The 27,019-nt window shown below is 60.1% G+C and overlaps 1 protein-coding gene across 6 annotated transcripts in view; it reads left to right on the forward strand.

The window, feature by feature from the left end:
* The window catches only part of SYNGAP1 (synaptic Ras GTPase activating protein 1), a 114,219-nt gene that overhangs the window by 11,524 nt on the left and 75,676 nt on the right, over nucleotides 1-27,019 (forward strand). For 5 of the 6 annotated variants that reach the window (XR_012898971.1, XM_075915656.1, XM_075915655.1 and 2 more), the window contains exons 2-3: nucleotides 10,119-10,240; nucleotides 10,732-10,837. Coding sequence is in view for 5 of the 6 variants with exons in the window: in XM_075915656.1 (XP_075771771.1) it covers nucleotides 10,119-10,240; nucleotides 10,732-10,837 (228 nt within the window). In the remaining variant the exon portion in view is untranslated. Of the gene's footprint in view, nucleotides 1-8,689; nucleotides 8,831-10,118; nucleotides 10,241-10,731; nucleotides 10,838-27,019 lie in introns of those variants that run through there. The other variant, XM_075915659.1, reaches the window with a different exon arrangement.

The following is a 27,019-nucleotide window of genomic DNA, read 5'->3' on the forward strand; positions in this document are numbered from 1 at the left end:
GTTCCAATATGGGGCAGTGGAGTTGCTGGGGAGGGTCCCATAGAGAGCAGTGGGGTCACTGGGGGGTGGTTCCATTATGGGGCAGTGGAGTTGCTGGGGAGAGTCCCATAGAGAGCAGAGGGGTCACTGGAGGGTGGTTCCATTATGGGGCAGTGGAGTTGCTAGGGAGGGTCCCATAGAGGGCAGTGGGGTCACTGGGGGGTGGTTCCATTATGGGGCAGTGGAGTTGCTGGGGAGGGTCCCATAGAGGGCAGTGGGGTCACTGGGGGGTGGTTCCATTATGGGGCAGTGGAGTTGCTGGGGAGGGTCCCATAGAGGGCAGTGGGGTCACTGGGGGGTGGTTCCATTATGGGGCAGTGGAGTTGCTGGGGAGGGTCCCATAGAGGGCAGTGGGGTCACTGGGGGGTGGTTCCATTATGGGGCAGTGGAGTTGCTGGGGAGGGTCCCATAGAGGGCAGTGGGGTCACTGGGGGGTGGTTCCATTATGGGGCAGTGGAGTTGCTGGGGAGGGTCCCATAGAGAGCAGTGGGGTCACTGGGGGGTGGTTCCATTATGGGGCAGTGGAGTTGCTGGGGAGGGTCCCATAGAGAGCAGTGGGGTCACTGGGGGGTGGTTCCATTATGGGGCAGTGGAGTTGCTGGGGAGGGTCCCATAGAGGGCAGTGGGATCACTGGGGGGGTGGTTCCATTATGGGGCAGTGGAGTTGCTGGGGAGGGTCCCATAGAGGGCAGTGGGGTCACTGGGGGGTGGTTCCATTATGGGGCAGTGGAGTTGCTGGGGAGGGTCCCATAGAGAGCAGTGGGGTCACTGGGGGGTGGTTCCATTATGGGGCAGTGGAGTTGCTGGGGAGGGTCTCATAGAGAGCAGTGGGGTCACTGGGGGGTGGTTCCATTATGGGGCAGTGGAGTTGCTGGGGAGGGTCCCATAGAGAGCAGTGGGGTCACTGGGGGGTGGTTCCATTATGGGGCAATGGAGTTGCTGGGGAGGGTCCCATAGAGAGCAGAGGGGTCACTGGGGGTGGTTCCATTATGGGGCAGTGGAGTTGCTGGGGAGGGTCCCATAGAGAGCAGTGGGGTCACTGGGGGGTGGTTCCATTATGGGGCAGTGGAGTTGCTGGGGAGGGTCCCATAGAGGGCAGTGGGGTCACTGGGGGGTGGTTCCATTATGGGGCAGTGGAGTTGCTGGGGAGGGTCCCATAAAGGGCAGTGGGGTCACTGGGGGGTGGTTCCATTATGGGGCAGTGGAGTTGCTGGGGAGGGTCCCATAGAGAGCAGTGGGGTCAATGGGGGGTGGTTCCATTATGGGGCAGTGGAGTTGCTGGGGAGGGTCCCATAGAGAGCAGTGGGGTCACTGCGGGGTGGTTCCATTATGGGGCAGTGGAGTTGCTGGGGAGGGTCCCATAGAGAGCAGTGGGGTCACTGGGGGGTGGTTCCATTATGGGGCAGTGGAGTTGCTGGGGAGGGTCCCATAGAGGGCAGAGGGGTCACTGGGGGGTGGTTCCATTATGGGGCAGTGGAGTTGCTGGGGAGGGTCCCATAGAGGGCAGTGGGGTCACTGGGGGGTGGTTCCATTATGGGGCAGTGGAGTTGCTGGGGAGGGTCCCATAGAGGGCAGTGGGGTCACTGGGGGGTGGTTCCATTATGGGGCAGTGGAGTTGCTGGGGAGGGTCCCATAGAGAGCAGTGGGGTCACTGGGGGGTGGTTCCATTATGGGGCAGTGGAGTTGCTGGGGAGGGTCCCATAGAGGGCAGTGGGGTCACTGGGGGGTGGTTCCATTATGGGGCAGTGGAGTTGCTGGGGAGGGTCCCATAGAGAGCAGTGGGGTCACTGGGGGGTGGTTCCATTATGGGGCAGTGGAGTTGCTCGGGAGGGTCCCGTAGAGGGCAGTGGGGTCACTGGGGGGTGGTTCCATTATGGGGCAGTGGAGTTGCTGGGGAGGGTCCCATAGAGGGCAGTGGGGTCACTGGGGGGTGGTTCCATTATGGGGCAGTGGAGTTGCTGGGGAGGGTCCCATAGAGAGCAGTGGGGTCACTGGGGGGTGGTTCCATTATGGGGCAGTGGAGTTGCTGGGGAGGGTCCCATAGAGGGCAGTGGGATCACTGGGGGCTGGTTCCATTATGGGGCAGTGGAGTTGCTGGGGGGGGTCCCATAGAGAGCAGTGGGGTCACTGGGGGGTGGTTCCATTATGGGGCAGTGGAGTTGCTGGGGAGGGTCCCATAGAGGGCAGTGGGGTCACTGGGGGGTGGTTCCAATATGGGGCAGTGGAGTTGCTGGGGAGGGTCCCATAGAGAGCAGTGGGGTCACTGGGGGGTGGTTCCATTATGGGGCAGTGGAGTTGCTGGGGAGGGTCCCATAGAGGGCAGTGGGGTCACTGGGGGGTGGTTCCATTATGGGGCAGTGGAGTTGCTGGGGAGGGTCCCATAGAGGGCAGTGGGGTCACTGGGGGGTGGTTCCATTATGGGGCAGTGGAGTTGCTCGGGGGGGTCCCATAGAGGGCAGTGGGGTCACTGGGGGGTGGTTCCATTATGGGGCAGTGGAGTTGCTGGGGAGGGTCCCATAGAGGGCAGTGGGGTCACTGGGGGGTGGTTCCATTATGGGGCAGTGGAGTTGCTGGGGAGGGTCCCATAGAGGGCAGTGGGGTCACTGGGGGGTGGTTCCATTATGGGGCAGTGGAGTTGCTCGGGGGGTCCCATAGAGAGCAGTGGGGTCACTGGGGGGTGGTTCCATTATGGGGCAGTGGAGTTGCTCGGGGGGGTCCCATAGAGGGCAGTGGGGTCACTGGGGGGTGGTTCCATTATGGGGCAGTGGAGTTGCTGGGGAGGGTCCCATAGAGGGCAGTGGGGTCACTGGGGGGTGGTTCCATTATGGGGCAGTGGAGTTGCTCTGGGGGGTCCCATAGAGGGCAGTGGGGTCACTGAGGGGTGGTTCCATTATGGGGCAGTGGAGTTGCTCGGGGGGTCCCATAGAGGGCAGTGGGGCTCCTTACCCAGGCCTGTGGGGGCAGATGGGAGACAGACGCGCAGTGGGAGGGGAACAGCACATGCTGCCAGAGGGCTGCCTCTGTTGTCCGGGGGGTTCTTTGGGTCCTGGGACCCTGGCATCCAGGGAGGTTCCAGGGATTGCTCTGTGCAGTTCACCTCCTCCCACATGCTGACTGTCCCCTGGGCCTGCAAGGATGGCGCTGGCTCGTGGCCAGGGTGGACTCTCAGGGGAGCCCAGGTCCTTGGCATGAGGCTGGTGCGATCCCCAGAGGACCTGTGTGACCCACTTTCCCAGCCACTGGCCCAGAAAGGGTGGGGGTGGGGGTGAGGTTTGCATGCCACTTGTGCCGTCACAGGCATTGTTTGCCCAGAACCAGGGTCCAAACACCTTCTGTCCTCCTGTCCGTGAGCTCCTCTGAGCCCATCGCCCACACTTCTCATTATGGAGTGCACCTCGATCCCAAGCAGGGCTGGGATCCCCCAAGGCTAGCACAGCTGGGGCTGTGGGGGCGGAGAATCTCCTCTTAGTGCAGTGCCGGGGAGCAGGGCTGCAGGCTCCCATCTGAACTGCCCCATCATCTATTATGCTAATTTATTGTGGGCCCAAAATAGCAATATTAACGAGGCACTAAACGAAGCACCCTACTCACTAGTAAAAGGGGCCTTTAAACACACAAATGCTCTCCATGCTGGCACCAGCTACACCCTTCCCGCCGCTCACAGCCAAAGCCCTGCCCCCCACAGAGCCCCCTGCTGGGCAAGGCTGATCCCCTGTCCCATCCAAGGCTCTGCCCCCTATAGCGCCCCCTGCTGGGCAAGGCTGGATCCCCTGTCCCATCCAAGGCTCTGCCCCCTACAGCGCCCTCTGCTGGGCAAGGCTGGATCCCCTGTCCCATCCAAGGCTCTGTCCCCTACAGCGCCCCCTGCTGGGCAAGGCTGGATCCCCTGTCCCATCCAAGGCTCTGCCCCCTACAGCGCCCCCTGCTGGGCAAGGCTGGATCCCCTGTCCCATCCAAGGCTCTGCCCCCTACAGCGCCCCCTGCTGGGCAAGGCTGGATCCCCTGTCCCATCCAAGGCTCTGCCCCCTACAGCGCCCCCTGCTGGGCAAGGCTGGATCCCCTGTCCCATCCAAGGCTCTGCCCCCTACAGCGCCCCCTGCTGGGCAAGGCTGGATCCCCTGTCCCATCCAAGGCTCTGCCCCCTACAGCACCCCCAGCTGGGCAAGGCTGGATCCCCTGTCCCATCCAAGGCTCTGCCCCCTACAGCGCCCCCAGCTGGGCAAGGCTGGATCCCCTGTCCCATCCAAGGCTCTGCCCCCTACAGCGCCCCCTGCTGGGCAAGGCTGGATCCCCTGTCCCATCCAAGGCCCTTTCCTGCTCCCCACAACACCCCATCTTGGGAGAAGCTGGGTCCCCCCTCATAGCTAATGCCCCGCCCTATCCCCCCACAGTGCCCCCTGCTGGGCAAGGCGGGATCTCCCCTCACAGCCAATGCCCTGCCCTCCCCTCACAGCGCCCCCTGCTGGGCAAGGCTGGATCTCCCCTCACAGCCAATGCCCTGTCCTATCCCCACAGCGCCCTCTGCTGGGCAAGGCTGGATCTCCCCTCACAGCCAATGCCCTGCCCCATCCCTCCACAGTGCCCCCTGCTGGGCAAGGCTGGATCTCCCCTCACAGCCAATGCCCTGCCCCATCCCCCCACAGTGCCCCCTGCTGGGCAAGGCTGGATCTCCCCTCACAGCCAATGCCCTGCCCTCCCCTCACAGCGCCCCCTGCTGGGCAAGGCTGGATCTCCCCTCACAGCCAATGCCCTGTCCTATCCCTCACAGCGCCCCCTGCTGGGCAAGGCTGGATCTCCCCTCACAGCCAATGCCGTGTCCTATCCCTCACAGCGCCCCCTGCTGGGCAAGGCTGGGTCTCCCCTCACAGCCAATGCCCTGCCCCATCCCTCCACAGTGCCCCCTGCTGGGCAAGGCTGGATCTTCCCTCACAGCCAATGCCCTGCCCCCGCCTCACAGCGCCCGCTGCTGGTCAAGGCTGGATCTCCCCTCACAGCCAATGCCCTGTCCCATCCCGCACAGCACCCCCTGCTGGGCAAGGCTGGGTCTTCCCTCACAGCCAATGCCCTGTCCTATCCCTCACAGCGCCCCCTGCTGGGCAAGGCTGGGTCTTCCCTCACAGCCAATGCCCTGTCCTATCCCCACAGCGCCCTCTGCTGGGCAAGGCTGGGTCTCCCCTCACAGCCAATGCCCTGCCCCATCCCCTCACAGCACCCCCTGCTGGGCAAGGCTGGATCTCCCCTCACAGCCAATGCCCTGTCCTATCCCCACAGCGCCCTCTGCTGGGCAAGGCTGGGTCTCCCCTCACAGCCAATGCCCTGCCCCATCCCCTCACAGCACCCCCTGCTGGGCAAGGCTGGATCTCCCCTCACAGCCAATGCCCTGCCCTCCCCTCACAGCGCCCCCTGCTGGGCAAGGCTGGATCTCCCCTCACAGCCAATGCCCTGCCCCATCCCCTCACAGCACCCCCTGCTGGGCAAGGCTGGATCTCCCCTCACAGCCAATGCCCTGTCCTATCCCCACAGCGCCCTCTGCTGGGCAAGGCTGGGTCTCCCCTCACAGCCAATGCCCTGCCCTCCCCTCACAGCGCCCTCTGCTGGGCAAGGCTGGGTCTCCCCTCACAGCCAATGCCCTGCCCTCCCCTCACAGCACCCTCTGCTGGGCAAGGCTGGGTCTCCCCTCACAGCCAATGCCCTGTCCTATCCCCACAGCGCCCTCTGCTGGGCAAGGCTGGGTCTCCCCTCACAGCCAATGCCCTGCCCCATCCCCTCACAGCACCCCCTGCTGGGCAAGGCTGGATCTCCCCTCACAGCCAATGCCCTGCCCCATCCCCTCACAGCACCCCCTGCTGGGCAAGGCTGGATCTCCCCTCACAGCCAATGCCCTGTCCTATCCCCACAGCGCCCTCTGCTGGGCAAGGCTGGGTCTCCCCTCACAGTCAATGCCCTGCCCCATCCCTCCACAGTGCCCCCTGCTGGGCAACGCTGGGGCTGCAGTAGCCGGGCATCCCTCCCTCCCACAGCCAGCTCCTGCCCCCCCACAGTGCCCCCTGCTGGGCAAGGCTGGGGCTGGAGTAGCTAGGAACCCCCCAGCCAGTGCCCTGCTCCCTACAGTGCCCTCTGCTTAGTGAGGCCAGAGCTGGAGTAATGAGGGGCTCCCCCCTGCTTTGGGGAATGCTGGGATGAAATACCCCCCCACAGTCTCTTCTCTCCATTCAGTGCGTGGAGGTGGCAGGATGCGGTTGCTAGGTAACCCCATTGGAGGATGCTCCTCCTCCCTCCCCATCCCAGGAGTGGGGGGACTGTCATGAATCGAATCCCCAGAGCGTGGTAGTGTCGTGAGCTGCAGGGGGTGCTGGGGTCCCTCCCCATTTCAGGATAGGGAACCCTCTGCCCAGCTCAGTCTGTGGAAGGACTTGTCACTGGTGAGAGAGATGGGGCAGGGACTGTAGCTGTATCTTTGTGGGGAGAGGGGTGGCTGTTCTCTCCACCAGTCAGGACCCCCCCCCCCCATGCTGTCACTTCCCAGCACGGTTCTTCAGGCTCCTTGGGATCTGAAGGGACAGTCACACACCACCCCCTCCCAGCAACGCCCACGCTGCAATGCCAGGGCTGGGGGGAGGGGGCCAGTGCTAAGGAAGTCCTTCCCCAGGATGGAGTGCTGCCTAACAAGGGTACCAGCTTGTAGGAGTGGCCAACGCCTTGGGATACTTGGATATGTTATGCAAATGAGCAGATTTGCATATCCACAGGCAGGTCAGCTGAAGCAAGGAAGCGTTGTGCATTTGCATATGATTTGCATGTCACTGTAATACCCGGCTTTGTGTGGGTTCAGCACTGGAGAAGCCAACTCTGTCTCTGCTGCCTGAAGCCCTGCACAGCATGACTGTCCCCCAGCTGGTTGGGCGCTGGGCTTGTGGGGCAGTCTGGGGCCCCCCAGAGAGCCTACCATGCCAGGCAGAGCTGAGTCCCAGCAGGCCCTAAGGCTAGAGGCCTGCTGCTTTGCTTGGTCTGGCCCTGCCCCATGGCTGGGCATGGAATCCCCTCCCCTTAGGGCTTGGGAAGAGCCGGCTCTCAGGAAATCAAGGCCTGGCCACAGCTGGCTGGACATGCTCTGCCAGCGGGTGCCCCCAGGTGCACCTTCATCACAACATGTGCAGCCCTGGAAACACAAAGGCAGGAATTTGGAGTCAGTGCCAGGATGGTGGGTGTGGGCAGGAGCTTGATGGTCTCCCACCCATTCATTTACAACCTTTCCTGGCCCTGGCCCTGGCCCTGGTCCTTTGTCCTGTACTCCCTTCTTTCCCTCCATCCTTCCCCATGGCCCGTCCGCCTGTCCAGCTCCACATGCGCCTCTCCCCACAGGCTGCTTCCTCCCGCTGCCTTGCAAAAGAAGAGCTGGGAATGGGGAGATGGCCAGGGTTGGGGTAACCCTACCCTTCCTTCCATCTCCATGTGCAAACGCGAGATGATATGGTCCAGACTGTTGTCTTCCCCCCTCCCAACCCACCGTCTGCTAGCGCCACAGCGTGGCCCTCGCCCAGGTGGCTGAAGGATTAATTGGCAGTAGTAGTAGGTTATTAGCCTCTGTGTGACCAGCTATGGAGAAGTGGCAGATGCTTTGCTGGAAGTTTGCACAGACATTAGCAAAATAGCAGCAGAAATCTGGGAGCCAGGACTCTTGGCATCTCTGCTCAGTGAGGGAGGGAAGTGGTGGCTAGTGGTTACAGCAGATGACTGGGAGCCAGACTCCTGGGTTCTCTCCCTGGCTCTTGGAGTGGGGTGGGGTCTGGTGGGTTACAGGGATGTGCGGAGGAGTTAGGACTCCAGCTGTGTGCTGCCCCCCATCCTATGTGATGCTGGCAGGCCTTAGGCTGCATTCCATTGGAGATGGAGGGGATGCAGAGGGGAATTCAATAGCCTGCTATGTCCAACAATGACCACTGGGTGGCAGCACTGCGCTACCACAGCCCTTTCTGCTTCTCCCTCTTTTGGGGCCTGGCCACTTCCCAGTGTGAAGGGACCCCCCAGTCCCCCCACATTGTCTGTGCTGGGATGGGGGTGGAAGTTGTACTCTGCCTGCAGGGCTGAATCCCCCTGGGGCTCAGGGTGGCTTGTTCTCCATGGGACCGGTCCTCTGCTCCCCACTAGTGTGAGGGCCTCCTGCCCTGTACTCTGGGCATGGGATCAACGGGGTGCCCTGCCCTTGCAGCCCCCGCCGGGAGCAGCACCATGTGCGCCCAGTGCCCTGTGGACACACCACCAGACAGCCTGTGGCCTGGCTCTGCAGGGGAGGGGTGTGTGGCTGACCAGAGCCCTGGGGCGGGCTCAGATGTGTTACAGCAGTGCAGCCCCTGGGAGCAAAGCGGGAATCGGTCAGACTGGACCCAAGCAAAGACCTGGCAGCTCTGAGCATTTCTGCCAGCAACGCTGGCGCCCCAGAGCCTGGAGTCACGGAGTGGCTTGTGCTGCTTAGAAATCAAACCCGTGTCTGGGCGTCGTGGCTGTGTGCTGAACCCCATGGCCATGCAGGCCCTAAGCCAACCCCCCAGTGAGTCAAACTAGGCAGATTTTAACCTCTCCAGGCTTTTTTTCAAGTCAATGAGGTGCCCTCGCAGGCCCTGGCATGTGGGGTCACAATGCGTGGCCGTGGCAATGTCCCCCACGGGTTCCCAGATGAGTAGGAAGATGGCCTTACCCTGTGGCCTGCCCTGAAGAGGAGGTGCCTGTTCTGGTGCCCATGTGGCTGAAGGGTGATGGAGGAATGGGCGAGGCTGAAGCAGCACTCTGCAAGGTTGGAGAGAATGCCTGGTTCAGCTGATTTAAGGGAGAGGACAGAGACATGACTTGATCCCTGGGTGGAAGGGCCACCCAGGCTCCCCAACTTAGTGGAGAAAGGCAGATGAGCCCCTGGCTGGGAGCAGAATCCAGATCAATTCCACTTGGAAATAAGGCCTACAATGGAGGTTAATGAGGGGAGGGGGTTTAATCCTGGGAGCAGGGAGGGGACTGGCATCTCCTGAGCGTGCCCAGCGCGATGCTATAGTCCAGTGGGTTCTTGGGCTCGGTCTTGGCTGGGGTGTTGTTCTCAGATGCATTGCATGAGAGGCTGGGCAGTAGGGCGCCTGGTGCTTTCTGGTCTCGCTGTCTCAGAACCAGTATGTGGGCAGTGATCCTACCCTGGCGAGGGCCGAGTGGGGTGAGGGCTTAGCCTGGGCAGGGGCAGGGGCAGGGAGAGAGGTGTAATCTGGCTGGGGATGGTCTAGGGCTTCCCTTCCTGGAGAAGGGTGTATCCAAGTTCTAGGTGCTGTCCTGGAATCTTCAGCATCTTGCTTGGGTTGTTGGGTCCTTGGGCCGCTCTGAAGCGCGAGCTGTTGGGGATTGGGGTGGAACATCTCTGGGAGTGAGTCTGTCCTAGGAGGGCCCTTCACGGGCCTGGGAAGGCTAGGCTGGGGCCAGGAGTGATGGGATGCAGGGGGAACGAGAGCTGCAAGGCCCAATGGGCCAGACTGGAAGTGGGGTATGGGAGGAGGGGCCCTTTTCTGAGGTATCAGTAGGGAAGTTGGGCCCATTTCTGAGCCCAGCCACAAGTCATTCTGAGCAAGCCATTTCTTGCCATAACCCCATGGGTCAGTTCCACAGGGTTTGTGGGGACCATGGGAAAGAGAGAGATGGGGGGGGGGCAGGGGTGGAGGAAGTATCATGCTGAGGATGGATGGGGGGACTGAAGGGTGCATCAGGGCTGGGAGGGAGGGGCATGCTGGAGGAACAGGGGGTCATGCTGATGGGAGGAGTGCGCTGGGGAGGGACAGGGTGTGTGAAGGGTGTGGGGGAGAAGGGAGAGGCAGGGTGGGTGGATGAGGGGGAGCAGCATGCTGGGGGAATGGGGAGGGGTGTGCGGGTGGGAGGGGTGCCTGCGGGAGGAAGTGAAGGGAGGAGCGCACTGGGGGAACAGGGAGGGGGAGCTTGCTGGCTGGAGGGGTGCACATGGGGAGGGAGCGCATGTGTGGGGATGGAAGAAGGGTTCTGTGCATCTGGGAAGACTCCTCTCCCCATGGCCTCATCTCTAATCCTCCCCCCAGATGTGCGAGGAGCCCCGCTGCACCGCATGCCCTATATGCACTCTCCCTACGAACGCCCAGCCTGGAATCCCCGCTTCTGCATAATCTCGGGAAACCAGCTGCTTATGCTAGACGAGGACGAGGTGAGACCCACAGGGCAAGGGCAGGATGTTCGGGTGAGAGAGAGCATGGAGCTTGCAGGGAGGTCCTGGGGGCCCACCCACTCCACCAGGGCAGTGACCTCTGCCCTCTAGCACAGAGAGAAGCCCCTGTTCCCTCAACCAGGGGCCCAGACCTGCCCCAGCCATGAGGTCTCTCCTATGCCTGAGCATGGGCAGGGCTTGTCCGGAATCCATCAGGGGAGGCTGCAGGCCTGGTGCTGTACAGCCTGGTCCCCTGAGATCCCACTGCCTCCCATGCCTCCCACACAGGGCAAAGCCTCACCTTGGGGGTGGTAGATTGTCGATCTGACAGCTGGGGAGGGCGTGGAAGGGGGCAGTGCTAACCCCATCTCTCCTCCCCGACTCCACGCCTGGGGGGTGGCAGGTTGTGGATCTGACTCCTGCCTTGACACTGACCGTGGAGGAGGGTGGGAGAGGGGACAGCGGTAACCCCTCCTCTTCCCTGTCTGCAGATACACCCATTGCTGATGAGGGAACGGCGAAGCGAACCCTGCCGGACCAAGCTGCTACGACGCACGGTCAGCGTCCCTGTGGAGGGGCGGCCCCACCCTGAGCACGGTATGGCAAGGGGCAGAGACTGGAGGCTGGGGGTGCTGCATTGGGTGGGGCAGGGTTGTTGGGGTCCAGGGTGCAGATGTGGGGGCCATGGCACTGCACAGTGTGGGGGCAAGGGGAGGGAGCCCAGGTGCAGACGTGGAGGTCACGGGCATGGCATTGCATGGTGTGGGGTTGAGGGGAGCCCAGGTGCAGACATAGGGGTTGCAGCACTGCACGGAGTGGAGTGGTTAGGGGCTGGGGTGTGCTGCCCTAGGGACATGTGTCCAGTGGCACCCAGTGCCAAGCAGATCCCCAGAAATACACCCTGGCACTCTGGGCAAATACAGAAATAAGGGCCCAATCCCACAGATGAGTGATCCACAAATGCATCTGAATTGGCTTGCTTCCTAATGCCCCCAGATCCCACAAAAATAGTCCCCTTTCAGTGTCCCCCCCGGGTGCCCGATCCCCTAGAACTTCAGAACGGCCAAAGGTCCACCTCCCCCCGTGTCCTGTCTGCTGACGGGCCAGTGCTCTGTGGTCCAGAGGGAGGGGACAGAGCAGGGAACCACCCAGAGATCCCTCCCCCTCGCCCCTTCTCAGCCTCTGACCCACAGACGCCATGGACACCATTTCTACCTACCTGAGACCCACCATCCCCTGGAACCTCCAGGCACACGCGCCTCACGCCTCCGCCCCACAAGCTCCCACAGACCTCCTAAGTCCCACGTGATCCCACAGCCAGTATGCTGTGGCGTCCTACCCTGAGACACTCTCCCTTCACACATACAGAATGGGAAGCGACTGTCTGGGAAGGAGTACAGCAGAAAGGGATCTAGGGGTTATAGTGGACCACAAGCTGAATATGAGTCAGCAGTGTGATGCTGTTGCAAAAAAAGCAAACATGATTCTGGGATGTATTAACAGGTGTGTTGTGAGCAAGATACGAGAAGTCATTCTTCTGCTCTACTTTGCACTGGTTAGGCCTCAGCTGGAGTATTGTGTCCAGTTCTGGGCACCGCATTTCAAGAAAGATGTGGAGAAATTGGAGAGGGTCCAGAGAAAAGCAACAAGAATGATTAAAGGTCCAGAGAACATGAGCTATGAAGAAAGGCTGAAAGAATTGGGTTTGTTTAGTTTGGAAAAGAGAAGACTGAGGGGGGACATGAGAGCCGTTTTCAGGTATCTAAAAGGGTGTCATAAGGAGGAGGGAGAAAACTTGTTCATCTTGGCCTCTGAGGATACAACAAGAAGCAATGGGCTTAAACAGCAGCCAGGGAGGTTTAGGTTGGACATTAGGAAAAAGTTCCTAACTGTCAGGATGGTCAAACACTGGAATAAATTGCCCAGGGAGGTTGTGGAATCCCCATCTCTGGAGATATTTAAGAGTATGTTGGATAAAATGTCTATCAGGGATGGTCTAGACAGTGTTTGGTCCTAACATGAGGGCAGGGGACTGGACTCAATGACCTCTCGAGGTCCCTTCCAGTCCTAGTATTCTGTGATTCTATGATTCTTTGCCTGGTGCTTTGCCTGGAGATTCCACTGAGACCCAGGGCACCCAGTGACCCCAAAACTGCACAGCCCTATGGGATCCCAGCAGGCTGTGCAGCCTACAGATCCCATAAGGGATCCCTAATTCCCTATTGTCAGGGGTGAAAGTTATGTAAGTTCCTATTGCAAGCCCCTGAGGGGCAGGGCAGAAAGTGTGTGTGTGTGTGGGGGGGGGGGGAGGTTGTGATAGGACAATTCCATGCTAGTGGAAATGGAGTAGTTTTAGAAGTTGAAAGAATAAGTTAAAAATGACTTAGAAAAGTGAGATGTCTGCAAGTCACCAGGGCCTGATGAGATGCATCCTAGAATACTCAAGGAGCTGACAGAGGAGGTATCTGAGCCTTTAGCTATCAACTTTGAAAAGTCATGGAAGGCAGGTGAGATTGCAGAAGACTGGAAAAGGGCAAATCTAGTGCCCATCTATAAAAAGGGAAATAAGAACAACCCAGGCCCTACAGACCAGTCAGTTTAACTTCTGTGCCAGGGAAGGTAATGGAGCAAGTAATTAAGAAATCCATGTGCAAACATCTGGAAGACATATGATAAGTAACAGCCAGCATGGATTTGTAAAGAACAAATATATTTCTTAGATAGGATATCAAGCCTTGTGGATAAGGGAGAAGAGGTGGATGTGGGATACCTAGACTTTAGTAATGACCTTCTCAGTAAACTAGGGAAATGCAAGCTAGATGGGGCTACTATAAGGTGGATGCATAACTGGCTGGATAACCATTCTTAGAGAGTAGTTATTAACAGTTCACAATCCTGCTGGAAAGGCATAACAAGTGGGGTTCTGCAGGGGTCTGTTTTGGGACCAGTTCTGTTCAATATCTTCACCAACGATTTAGCTCTTGGCAAAGAGAGTATGCTTATTAAGCTTGCAGACGATACCAAGCTGGGAGGGGTTGCAAGTGTTTTGGAAGATAGGGTAAAAATGATCTGGACAAACTGGAGAAATGGTCAGAAGTAAGTAGGATGAAGTTGAATAAGGACAAATGCAAAGTACTCAGCTTAGGAAGGAACAGTTAGTTTCACATGTACAGAATGGGAAGTGATTTGTCTAGGAAGGAGGACTGCTGAAAGGGATCTAGGGGTCAGAGTGGACCACAAGTTAAACATGAGTCAACAGTGTGACACTTGCCAAAAAAGCAAACATGATTCTGGGCTGTATGAACAGGAGTGTTGTGAGCAAGACACGAGGTCTTAGGGGAGAGTGACCGCTTCTCTTCAGCCAGCAGCCTTCTGCTCTACTCTGCGCTGGTTAGGCCCCAAGTGGAGGAGTGTGTCCAGTTCAGGGCACCACATTTCAAGAAAGATGCGGAGAAATTGGAGAGGGTCCAGAGAAGAGCAACAAGAATGAGGAAAGGTCCAGAGAACAGGAGCTAGGAGGGAAGACTGAAAGAACTGGGCTTGTTCAGTTTAGAAAAGAAGAGGGAGAGGGGACATGACAGCAATTTTCAAGTATCTAAAAGGGTGTTATAAGGAGGAGGGAGAAAAATGGTTCTCCTTGGCCTCTGAGGACAGGACAAGCAGCAAGGGGCTTAAACTGCAGCAAGGGAGGTTTAGGCTGGACACTAGGAGAAACTTTCTAACTGTCAGGGGGGTGAAACACTGGAATAAATTGCCCAGGGGGGTTGTGGAATCCCCATCCCTGGAGATATTGAAGAGCAGGTTAGACAGGCACTTGTCAGGGATGATCTCCAGGGCTACTCAACTTTGGAAGCCCTGGGGGCCACAATGATATTCACAGCACATGCCAAAGGCTGCAACTTAAGTGTGGTTGCATGCAAGTATATATGCAAATTTATGCAAATAGTTTTTCACACTGACGGGCATGAATACACAGATTAAGGCAAGACCACACAACATGCAGGCCCCATTTAAGTCTGTTCTGTTGATATTAATAAAATGCAATATTTACCCGGTTTCCACCCGTAGGACAGCACTTTTAATGGGCAATGACAGTCCAGAAATTTAACTACTAAAATGCATATTAACAGAAGATCATTATATTGACCACTTTTTTGTTTTGGCTCCCACCTGAGGGCCACGTGTTGAGCCCTGCGTAAACCCAAACCACACTGTAGGCCACAAACAAACAGGCCACAGGCCACATGCGGCCCACGGGTTGTGTGTTGAGTATCCCTGATCTAGACAGTGCTTGATCCTGCCATGAGGGCAGGGGACTGGACTTGATGACCTCTTGCGGTCCCTTCCAGTTCTGTGATTCTGTAAGAAATGTTAAGTGTGGGATGGAGTGTGCTAGGGGGAGGAGCCAGGGCAGAGAGTTTTAGGGGGGTTCATGGCAGAGGATTGGGGTGTGTGGGGAGCTTGGGTGCAAGACTGCAACCACTGCTGCCTAGCCACTGGAACCTCAGGGCTGGCTGGAGAGGTGGGGATGGCATGGCACAGCTGCTCGAATACCAGGCTGGACTATCCAGAGCTGGCCAGTCTCTTACTGGTGCACTGTGCTGGCTTGTGTTGACCTTCGCTGCGGATCCTAACATGAGGCACAGCTATGGTGTCTGAATGCCAGCGGTGCCCATTGCAAAATGGTTCCCAGGGAATCTCAGGGACACACACCTCCTAGCTCCCCCATCCCAGAAGATGCTGAGAGGAAGAAAACTCACTGTGAGATCCAACAGCATCTCCTTGGTAGAGCCAGTAATGCAATTGCTCGCAATGCCTGATGCACAGCAGAGGTTGTAGTGAGATGCTCCTGGATTCCCGGTAGGTGCTAGCCTGATGCCCTGGTCCCCATGAGAGAGTTGTACTTTGAGATGGGATCTTTCTATTTTGTACTTTGTGAATGGTGTGCGTACATGTGTGTTCTCCGAGGGAGACTGTCTTGGATGTTGCTAGCTCGGTTCTGCAGCGTCCTGGGACAGAGGGGGCGGAGGCCTCAGGACTCCTGGGTTCTATCCCCCTGTGCTGGGAGGAGTGTAGAAGCAGGGAGTCACGTACTGTGGTCCTGTACTGAGGAAGTGCAGGGTAAATTAATAGACCTCTGGGTGGAGCTCCTGCTTTCAGAACTCAGTAGCTCTGAGGTGGGGCAGCTGTGGGGAGTGTATGGCTGGGAGTCAGGCCTGTCCCCTCTGCACTCTCTCTACCCCATGCTCCCAATGTGTGCGCCCCCCCAGTGCCATCTGGCTCCTGCCAGGAAAACCTGTTCCTTCTCCACACTCCAGACTGGGCTGCTCACCGGCCTGTGGGGAGATGACATGTGGTTGGGGAGGGTTGGGGGCTCTGTACAAGGGTCTTGGGGAGGAGGTGGTGACTGCCGTGGGAGGAGTGGGGGCTCTTGATGGGGGGGAGTGTCTGGCAGGATTGAGGTGGATGGGGGCAGGTACTAGCCAGGGTACCTGTACTGGTAGAGAAGGATTGGGGTCGCCATTGCCCATTTCTGCAGCCTGCTACATCCTAGTGGTCGCCCCCCCACTCTCCCGATGCTGCCTGGTGCCGTGCCAAGGAGGCAAAAAGAACCATCCCATAATAAGCAGCTCAACTGAGTTGCAGCCACGCATGGGTGCTTGGTTACAGTTGCTAGGGGAACCCTTTGGCAGAAATGCTGGCCGGTGGCGCTGTGAGATTCCCTGCCCCCAGGTGGCGCCAGCGGGCACCCAGCTGCAGGGTCCCCTCCCAGAGCTGGGACCCAGGAGTCCTGGCTCCCCACAGCATCCCTGCTGGGACCCACTAGACCCCACCGCCCTCCCAGAGTGGAGGCTGAAACCCAGGAGTGCAGGCTCCCAACCCTCTGCCTCCCAATCCACAGGACCCCATGGCCCTCCAGAGCCATGGAAAGGAGGGAATGTGGAACACTCAGGCTGGTGTGCTGTGTCTACCCTCCTGACCCCTCAGTTCCCTCCCGATTGGGGCCCCTGAGCCCCGTGGGGACTGATGTGTCCCTTCCCCCTTTCCTCACAGCGTTTTAAAAAAAGAATTTTGTCTCCCTGAGAAGTTGGCTTAAAAGGTTTCCATGGAAACCCCAAGGAGAGATGAAGGGAGGTGACGCAGACTCACTGCCGTGGGGATAATGAAGCCCCAGCACCCATCCGGTGCCACGCAGCATGGCACCGTCTGCTGGACTCCTGGAAGCCCCTGCTGGGCTCCCGGTGCCATGCAGCATGGTGCACCTCCATGCACTGTCTGTGCAGCACAGCACCCCCTAGTGCCGCACTGCAATCAGCACTGACTGCCGGGGAGAGCACCCCCTACTGAACACCCCAACACCAGGCAGCACGGTTCCCCTTACTGCACTCACTTTCTGCACCTTGGTGCCCCCTAGTGCTGCACTGTGATCAGCACTGACTGCCAGGGGAGAGCACCCCCTACTGAACACCCCAACACCAGGCAGCACGGTTCCCCTTACTGCACTCACTTTCTGCACGTTGGTGCCCCCTAGTGCTGCACTGTGATCAGCACTGACTGCCAGGGAGAGCACCCCTTACTGAACACCCCAGCACCAGGCAGCACGGTGCCCCTTACTGCACTCACTTTCTGCACCATGGTGCCCCCTAGTGCTGCACTGTGATCAGCACTGACTGCCGGGGAGAGCACCCCCTACTGAACACCCCAACACCAGGCAGCACGGTGCCCCTTACTGCACTCACTTTCTGCACCTTGGTGCCCCCTAGTGCTGCACTGCGATCAGCACTGACTGCCGGGGAGAGCACCCCCTACTGAACACCCCAACACCAGGCAGCACGGTTCCCCTTACTGCACTCACTTTCTGCACCATGGTGCCCCCTAGTGCTGCACTGTGATCAGCACTGACTGCCAGGGAGAGCACCCCCTGCTGAACACCCCAACACCAGGCAGCACAGTTCCCCTTACTGCACTCACTTTCTGCACCATGGTGCCCCCTAGTGCTGCACTGTGATCAGCACTGACTGCCAGGGGAGAGCACCCCCTACTGAACACCCCAACACCAGGCAGCACGGTTCCCCTTACTGCACTCACTTTCTGCACGTTGGTGCCCCCTAGTGCTGCACTGTGATCAGCACTGACTGCCAGGGAGAGCACCCCTTACTGAACACCCCAACACCAGGCAGCACGGTTCCCCTTACTGCACTCACTTTCTGCACCATGGTGCCCCCTTGTGCTGCACTGTGATCAGCACTGACTGTCAGGGGAGAGCACCCCTTACTGAACACCCCAACACCAGGCAGCACGGTGCCCCTTACTGCACTCACTTTCTGCACCTTGGTGCCCCCTAGTGCTGCACTGCGATCAGCACTGACTGCCGGGGAGAGCACCCCCTACTGAACACCCCAACACCAGGCAGCACGGTTCCCCTTACTGCACTCACTTTCTGCACCTTGGTGCCCCCTAGTGCTGCACTGTGATCAGCACTGACTGCCAGGGGAGAGCACCCCCTACTGAACACCCCAACACCAGGCAGCACGGTTCCCCTTACTGCACTCACTTTCTGCACCTTGGTGCCCCCTAGTGCTGCACTGTGATCAGCACTGACTGCCGGGGAGAGCACCCCCTACTGAACACCCCAACACCAGGCAGCACGGTTCCCCTTACTGCACTCACATTCTGCACCTTGGTGCCCCCTAGTGCTGCACTGTGATCAGCACTGACTGCCAGGGGAGAGCACCCCCTACTGAACACCCCAACACCAGGCAGCACGGTTCCCCTTACTGCACTCACTTTCTGCACCATGGTGCCCCCTAGTGCTGCACTGTGATCAGCACTGACTGCCGGGGAGAGCACCCCTTACTGAACACCCCAACACCAGGCAGCACGGTTCCCCTTACTGCACTCACTTTCTGCACCATGGTGCCCCCTAGTGCTGCACTGTGATCAGCACTGACTGCCGGGGAGAGCACCCCCTACTAAACACCCCGACACCAGGCAGCACGGTTCCCCTTACTGCACTCACTTTCTGCACCTTGGTGCCCCCTAGTGCTGCACTGTGATCAGCACTGACTGCCAGGGGAGAACACCCCTTACTGAACACCCCAACACCAGGCAGCACGGTTCCCCTTACTGCACTCACTTTCTGCACCTTGGTGCCCCCTAGTGCTGCACTGTGATCAGCACTGACTGCCGGGGAGAGCACCCCCTACTGAACACCCCAACACCAGGCAGCATGGTGCCCCTTACTGCACTCACTTTCTGCACCATGATGCCCCCTAGTGCTGCACTGTGATCAGCACTGACTGCCGGGGAGAGCACCCCCTACTGAACACCCCAACACCAGGCAGCACGGTTCCCCTTACTGCACTCACTTTCTGCACCATTGTGCCCCCTTGTGCTGCACTGTGATCAGCACTGACTGTCAGGGGAGAGCACCCCTTACTGAACACCCCGACACCAGGCAGCACGGTGCCCCTTACTGCACTCACTTTCTGCACCATGGTGCCCCCTAGTGCTGCACTGTGATCAGCACTGACTGTCAGGGGAGAACACCCCTTACTGAACACCCCAACACCAGGCAGCACGGTTCCCCTTACTGCACTCACTTTCTGCACCTTGGTGCCCCCTAGTGCTGCACTGTGATCAGCACTGACTGTCAGGGGAGAACACCCCTTACTGAACACCCCAACACCAGGCAGCACGGTGCCCCTTACTGCACTCACTTTCTGCACCTTGGTGCCCCCTAGTGCTGCACTGTGATCAGCACTGACTGCCGGGGAGAGCACCCCCTACTGAACACCCCAACACCAGGCAGCATGGTGCCCCTTACTGCACTCACTTTCTGCACCATGGTGCCCCCTAGTGCTGCACTGTGATCAGCACTGACTGCCGGGGAGAGCACCCCTTACTGAACACCCCAACACCAGGCAGCACGGTGCCCCTTACTGCACTCACTTTCTGCACCTTGGTGCCCCCTAGTGCTGCACTGCGATCAGCACTGACTGCCAGGGGAGAACACCCCCTACTGAACACCCCAACACCAGGCAGCACGGTGCCCCTTACTGCACTCACTTTCTGCACCTTGGTGCCCCCTAGTGCTGCACTGTGATCAGCACTGACTGCCGGGGAGAGCACCCCCTACTGAACACCCCAACACCAGGCAGCACGGTTCCCCTTACTGCATTCACTTTCTGCACCATGGTGCCCCCTAGTGCTGCACTGTGATCAGCACTGACTGCCGGGGAGAGCACCCCCTACTGAACACCCCAACACCAGGCAGCACGGTGCCCCTTACTGCACTCACTTTCTGCACCTTGGTGCCCCCTAGTGCTGCACTGTGATCAGCACTGACTGCCGGGGAGAGCACCCCCTACTGAACACCCCAACACCAGGCAGCACGGTGCCCCTTACTGCACTCACTTTCTGCACCATGGTGCCCCCTAGTGCTGCACTGTGATCAGCACTGACTGCCGGGGAGAGCACCCCCTACTGAACACCCCAACACCAGGCAGCACGGTGCCCCTTACTGCACTCACTTTCTGCACCATGGTGCCCCCTAGTGCTGCACTGTGATCAGCACTGACTGCCGGGTAGAGCACCCCCTACTGAACACCCCAACACCAGGCAGCACGGTGCCCCTTACTGCACTCACTTTCTGCACCATGGTGCCCCCTAGTGCTGCACTGTGATCAGCACTGACTGCCGGGGAGAGCACCCCCTACTGAACACCCCAACACCAGGCAGCACGGTTCCCCTTACTGCACTCACTTTCTGCACCTTGGTGCCCCCTAGTGCTGCACTGTGATCAGCACTGACTGCCGGGGAGAGCACCCCTTACTGAACACCCCAACACCAGGCAGCACGGTGCCCCTTACTGCACTCACTTTCTGCACCATGGTGCCCCCTAGTGCTGCACTGTGATCAGCACTGACTGCCGGGGAGAGCACCCCCTACTGAACACCCCAACACCAGGCAGCACGGTTCCCCTTACTGCACTCACTTTCTGCACCTTGGTGCCCCCTAGTGCTGCACTGTGATCAGCACTGACTGCCGGGGAGAGCACCCCCTACTGAACACCCCAACACCAGGCAGCACGGTTCCCCTTACTGCACTCACTTTCTGCACCATGGTGCCCCCTAGTGCTGCACTGTGATCAGCACTGACTGCCAGGGGAGAACACCTCAACCTGGTTCCCTGCTGCTCTGGGGTTTTCTCTCCGAGGCAGGGGGTGAGGCTGCTGTCTGGAACATGTAATGTCCTGGAGGTCTTGACTTGGCCCTTCCTATTGGGGTCGTTCACCTCCTCCAGTTTATCCTCCATTCTCAAGGCTGTTTCCCTCCCCCCCCATTCCTCTGCTCCCTCTGTCAGCAGGTTCCTGCAGGCCTGTCCTACTGTCCTTCCTGTCCCCAGCTGCACGTGCCGGGGAGGAGCTGAGGCTTGGTAGGGCAGTGAGGGTGAAGGCCTAGGGCTGGGGTTTGGGCAGGGCCTAGGGCAGAGTCAGAGTTTGCAGGGAGCTGGGCTTAGGGAGAGGAAAGGTAAGGTTAAAAGTAGGGGGCTAGGTTAGGGGTGGGGCTGGTGTATGAACTAGATAGGTGGCTCTAGTGGTCGCCTTAGAGAGGGACTGGGGAAGGGGAAGGTTCAGGGCCCCTGACATGTTTGTCTCACCATCACATCTGCCGTGTTCACTAGCTGCTGAATGTGATGGGGAATCCTTGTGCAGAGGCTGAACACGTGACCTCTGCCTCCAAGTGAGTGTAACTGGGTGGGGGTGCAGGAAATGTTCCCCTCCTGGAAGCTGGTTGTGGAGTGTTTGCACCAAGGCCATGCCTTGTAGCCTAGTTTCAGGAGTTGGTTGGTGCACCAGCCAGTCCCAAGTGTGTTTCCACACCAAAATAGGCATGTGCTTAACTTTATACTGGGGTAGAATAGCAGTGAAGCCCTGGGACCTGGGCTTTTCACATGGGTTCTCAGCATGAGTTCAACCAGGCACCCTGGCAGCTTGAACTCAAACTGCAACATCATGCTGCTTTAAACCGAGAGCTGCCTGGCCTAACTGACTTAAGAACACAGCTGTATGGGTTTTTTTCCATGTCAAGTACCTTGTTACCTCTGCCTGCTAACAGACTGAGATGCAAATAACCTGTTTACACTAGGATTTTCACCGGTCTGCAGAGAACCCCTTCTCCTGAGTTTGTGTTTAAGGGCAAAGGCTTTTCCAGCATGCATCTGCTGGCAGCCTCCCTTCCAGCACAGGTTGGCGGAGCAAAGATGCCCCCAGGGTGTGAGGGGGCAGGGCTACCCATGCCTAGTTGCTCCAGCCAGGTAAGAAGTACAGATGCCTTGTCCCTGCTAGGCTCTTGCAGGGAGCAAGCTTGATGTAAACCCCCCTTGGTGTGCAGTGCAGACATGGCCTAATGGTGTGGCATTTACACTGGGGTAGTGAATCCAGGGCTGCTGTGGCCACTTTTGTGGTTTTAAATGTGGTTTAGAGCAGTGTAGTTGTGTGGTCCAAAACTAGACTGCTGTAGGCCGTGAAAAACCACTCAGGCTGTCCACACTCACAGCAGCAGGGCCTGCGCTGACCCATCATAAAATAACCTGCTGGGATTTCTGGGGCACCCAAGGAATTTAGAGTTGGGTCAAGGGGGTGGGCAGGCTGGAAAGGAACTAGAGGTTAGGATGAGAGGTCAGGGGAGAAATTATGGCTGGGGTGATAAATTAGCAAGGGATGCAGACAGGTTAGGGCACATCTGGGGTAGGGACAAGGCAGGCATGGGATCCCATTGGATTCACCTGAGGAACAGCTGGGATTTTCTTCCTGCACCTCTCCTCATTTTTACCCCCAGCTCCTCCACACTTCTACTGCTAGTGCCCTGTCACTCCCCCCCGCCGACTCCCTGAACTTGCCCCTACTGCTAGTGCCCTGTCACTCCCCCCCGCCGACTCCCTGAACTTGCCCCTACTGCTAGTGCCCTGTCACTCCCCCCCGCCGACTCCCTGAACTTGCCCCTACTGCTAGTGCCCTGTCACTCCCCCCCGCCGACTCCCTGAACTTGCCCCTACTGCTAGTGCCCTGTCACTCCCCCCCCGCCGACTCCCTGAACTTGCCCCTACTGCTAGTGCCCTGTCACTCCCCCCCGCCGACTCCCTGAACTTGCCCCTACTGCTAGTGCCCTGTCACTCCCCCCCGCCGACTCCCTGAACTTGCCCCTACTGCTAGTGCCCTGTCACTCCCCCCCCGCCGACTCCCTGAACTTGCCCCTACTGCTAGTGCCCTGTCACTCCCCCCCCGCCGACTCCCTGAACTTGCCCCTACTGCTAGTGCCCTGTCACTCCCCCCCCGCCGACTCCCTGAACTTGCCCCTACTGCTAGTGCCCTGTCACTCCCCCCCGCCGACTCCCTGAACTTGCCCCTACTGCTAGTGCCCTGTCACTCCCCCCCGCCGACTCCCTGAACTTGCCCCTACTGCTAGTGCCCTGTCACTCCCCCCCCGCCGACTCCCTGAACTTGCCCCTACTGCTAGTGCCCTGTCACTCCCCCCCGCCGACTCCCTGAACTTGCCCCTACTGCTAGTGCCCTGTCACTCCCCGCCCGCCGACTCCCTGAACTTGCCCCTACTGCTAGTGCCCTGTCACTCCCCCCGCCGACTCCCTGAACTTGCCCCTACTGCTAGTGCCCTGTCACTCCCCCCCGCCGACTCCCTGAGCTTGCCCCTACTGCTAGTGCCCTGTCACTCCCCCCCCGCCGACTCCCTGAACTTGCCCCTACTGCTAGTGCCCTGTCACTCCCCCCCGCCGACTCCCTGAACTTGCCCCTACTGCTAGTGCCCTGTCACTCCCCCCCCCCGCCGACTCCCTGAACTTGCCTCTACTGCTAGTGCCCTGTCACTCCCCCCCGCCGACTCCCTGAACTTGCCCCTACTGCTAGTGCCCTGTCACTCCCCCCCGCCGACTCCCTGAGCTTGCCCTACTGCTAGAGCCCTGTCACTCCCCCCCCGCCGACTCCCTGAACTTGCCCCTACTGCTAGTGCCCTGTCACTCCCCCCCGCCGACTCCCTGAACTTGCCCCTACTGCTAGTGCCCTGTCACTCCCCCCCGCCGACTCCCTGAACTTGCCCCTACTGCTAGTGCCCTGTCACTCCCCCCCCGCCGACTCCCTGAACTTGCCCCTACTGCTAGTGCCCTGTCACTCCCCCCCCGCCGACTCCCTGAACTTGCCCCTACTGCTAGTGCCCTGTCACTCCCCCCCCGCCGACTCCCTGAACTTGCCCCTACTGCTAGTGCCCTGTCACTCCCCCCCCGCCGACTCCCTGAACTTGCCCCTACTGCTAGTGCCCTGTGACTCCCCCCCCGCCGACTCCCTGAACTTGCCCCTACTGCTAGTGCCCTGTCACTCCCCCCCCGCCGACTCCCTGAACTTGCCCCTACTGCTAGTGCCCTGTCACTCCCCCCCGCCGACTCCCTGAACTTGCCCCTACTGCTAGTGCCCTGTCACTCCCCCCCGCCGACTCCCTGAACTTGCCCCTACTGCTAGTGCCCTGTCACTCCCCCCCCGCCGACTCCCTGAACTTGCCTCTACTGCTAGTGCCCTGTCACTCCCCCCCCGCCGACTCCCTGAACTTGCCCCTACTGCTAGTGCCCTGTCACTCCCCCCCCGCCGACTCCCTGAACTTGCCCCTACTGCTAGTGCCCTGTCACTCCCCCCCCGCCGACTCCCTGAACTTGCCCCTACTGCTAGTGCCCTGTCACTCCCCCCCGCCGACTCCCTGAACTTGCCCCTACTGCTAGTGCCCTGTCACTCCCCCCCCGCTGACTCCCTGAACTTGCCCCTACTGCTAGTGCCCTGTCACTTCCCCCCCCGCCGACTCCCTGAACTTGCCCCTACTGCTAGTGCCCTGTCACTCTCCCCCGCCGACTCCCTGAACTTGCCCCTACTGCTAGTGCCCTGTCACTCCCCCCCGCCGACTCCCTGAACTTGCCCCTACTGCTAGTGCCCTGTCACTCCCCCCCCGCCGACTCCCTGAACTTGCCTCTACTGCTAGTGCCCTGTCACTCCCCCCCCGCCGACTCCCTGAGCTTGCCCCTACTGCTAGTGCCCTGTCACTCCCCCCCGCCGACTCCCTGAACTTGCCTCTACTGCTAGTGCCCTGTCACTCCCCCCCCACCGACTCCCTGAGCTTGCCCCTACTGCTAGTGCCCTGTCACTCTCCCCCGCCGACTCCCTGAACTTGCCCCTACTGCTAGTGCCCTGTCACTCCCCCCCGCCGACTCCCTGAACTTGCCCCTACTGCTAGTGCCCTGTCACTCCCCCCCGCCGACTCCCTGAACTTGCCTCTACTGCTAGTGCCCTGTCACTCCCCCCCCCGCCGACTCCCTGAACTTGCCCCTACTGCTAGTGCCCTGTCACTCCCCCCCCGCCGACTCCCTGAACTTGCCCCTACTGCTAGTGCTCTGTCACTCCCCCCCGCCGACTCCCTGAGCTTGCCCCTACTGCTAGTGCCCTGTCACTCCCCCCCGCCGACTCCCTGAACTTGCCCCTACTGCTAGTGCCCTGTCACTCCCCCCCCGCCGACTCCCTGAACTTGCCCCTACTGCTAGTGCCCTGTCACTCCCCCCGCTGACTCCCTGAACTTGCCCCTACTGCTAGTGCCCTGTCACTCCCCCCCCGCCGACTCCCTGAACTTGCCCCTACTGCTAGTGCCCTGTCACTCCCCCCCGCCGACTCCCTGAACTTGCCCCTACTGCTAGTGCCCTGTCACTCCCCCCCCCGCCGACTCCCTGAACTTGCCCCTACTGCTAGTGCCCTGTCACTCCCCCCCGCCGACTCCCTGAACTTGCCCCTACTGCTAGTGCCCTGTCACTCCCCCCCGCCGACTCCCTGAACTTGCCCCTACTGCTAGTGCCCTGTCACTCCCCCCCGCCGACTCCCTGAGCTTGCCCCTACTGCTAGTGCCCTGTCACTCCCCCCCCGCCGACTCCCTGAACTTGCCCCTACTGCTAGTGCCCTGTCACTCCCCCCCGCCGACTCCCTGAACTTGCCCCTACTGCTAGTGCCCTGTCACTCCCCCCCCCGCCGACTCCCTGAACTTGCCCCTACTGCTAGTGCCCTGTCACTCCCCCCCCCGCCGACTCCCTGAACTTGCCCCTACTGCTAGTGCCCTGTCACTCCCCCCCCCGCCGACTCCCTGAACTTGCCCCTACTGCTAGTGCCCTGTCACTCCCCCCCCGCCGACTCCCTGAACTTGCCCCTACTGCTAGTGCCCAGTCACTCCCCCCCCGCCGACTCCCTGAACTTGCCCCTACTGCTAGTGCCCTGTCACTCCCCCCCCGCCGACTCCCTGAACTTGCCCCTACTGCTAGTGCCCTGTCACTCCCCGCCCGCCGACTCCCTGAACTTGCCCCTACTGCTAGTGCCCTGTCACTCCCCCCGCCGACTCCCTGAACTTGCCCCTACTGCTAGTGCCCTGTCACTCCCCCCCGCCGACTCCCTGAGCTTGCCCCTACTGCTAGTGCCCTGTCACTCCCCCCCCGCCGACTCCCTGAACTTGCCCCTACTGCTAGTGCCCTGTCACTCCCCCCCGCCGACTCCCTGAACTTGCCCCTACTGCTAGTGCCCTGTCACTCCCCCCCCCGCCGACTCCCTGAACTTGCCTCTACTGCTAGTGCCCTGTCACTCCCCCCCGCCGACTCCCTGAACTTGCCCCTACTGCTAGTGCCCTGTCACTCCCCCCCCCGCCGACTCCCTGAACTTGCCCCTACTGCTAGTGCCCTGTCACTCCCCCCCCGCCGACTCCCTGAACTTGCCCCTACTGCTAGTGCCCTGTCACTCCCCCCCCCGCCGACTCCCTGAACTTGCCCCTACTGCTAGTGCCCTGTCACTCCCCCCCCGCCGACTCCCTGAACTTGCCCCTACTGCTAGTGCCCTGTCACTCCCCCCCCGCCGACTCCCTGAACTTGCCCCTACTGCTAGTGCCCTGTCACTCCCCCCCCGCCGACTCCCTGAACTTGCCCCTACTGCTAGTGCCCTGTGACTCCCCCCCGCCGACTCCCTGAACTTGCCCCTACTGCTAGTGCCCTGTCACTCCCCCCCCGCCGACTCCCTGAACTTGCCCCTACTGCTAGTGCCCTGTCACTCCCCCCCGCCGACTCCCTGAACTTGCCCCTACTGCTAGTGCCCTGTCACTCCCCCCCCGCCGACTCCCTGAACTTGCCCCTACTGCTAGTGCCCTGTCACTCCCCCCCCGCCGACTCCCTGAACTTGCCTCTACTGCTAGTGCCCTGTCACTCCCCCCCCGCCGACTCCCTGAACTTGCCCCTACTGCTAGTGCCCTGTCACTCCCCCCCGCCGACTCCCTGAACTTGCCCCTACTGCTAGTGCCCTGTCACTCCCCCCCGCCGACTCCCTGAACTTGCCCCTACTGCTAGTGCCCTGTCACTCCCCCCCCGCCGACTCCCTGAACTTGCCCCTACTGCTAGTGCCCTGTCACTCCCCCCCCGCCGACTCCCTGAACTTGCCCCTACTGCTAGTGCCCTGTCACTCCCCCCCCGCCGACTCCCTGAACTTGCCTCTACTGCTAGTGCCCTGTCACTCTCCCCCGCCGACTCCCTGAACTTGCCCCTACTGCTAGTGCCCTGTCACTCCCCCCCGCCGACTCCCTGAACTTGCCCCTACTGCTAGTGCCCTGTCACTCCCCCCCGCCGACTCCCTGAACTTGCCCCTACTGCTAGTGCCCTGTCACTCCCCCCCGCCGACTCCCTGAACTTGCCCCTACTGCTAGTGCC

The sequence above is a fragment of the Pelodiscus sinensis genome, unplaced genomic scaffold (genome assembly GCF_049634645.1).
Source record: "Pelodiscus sinensis isolate JC-2024 unplaced genomic scaffold, ASM4963464v1 ctg134, whole genome shotgun sequence".
Taxonomy (NCBI): Eukaryota; Metazoa; Chordata; order Testudines; family Trionychidae; genus Pelodiscus; species Pelodiscus sinensis.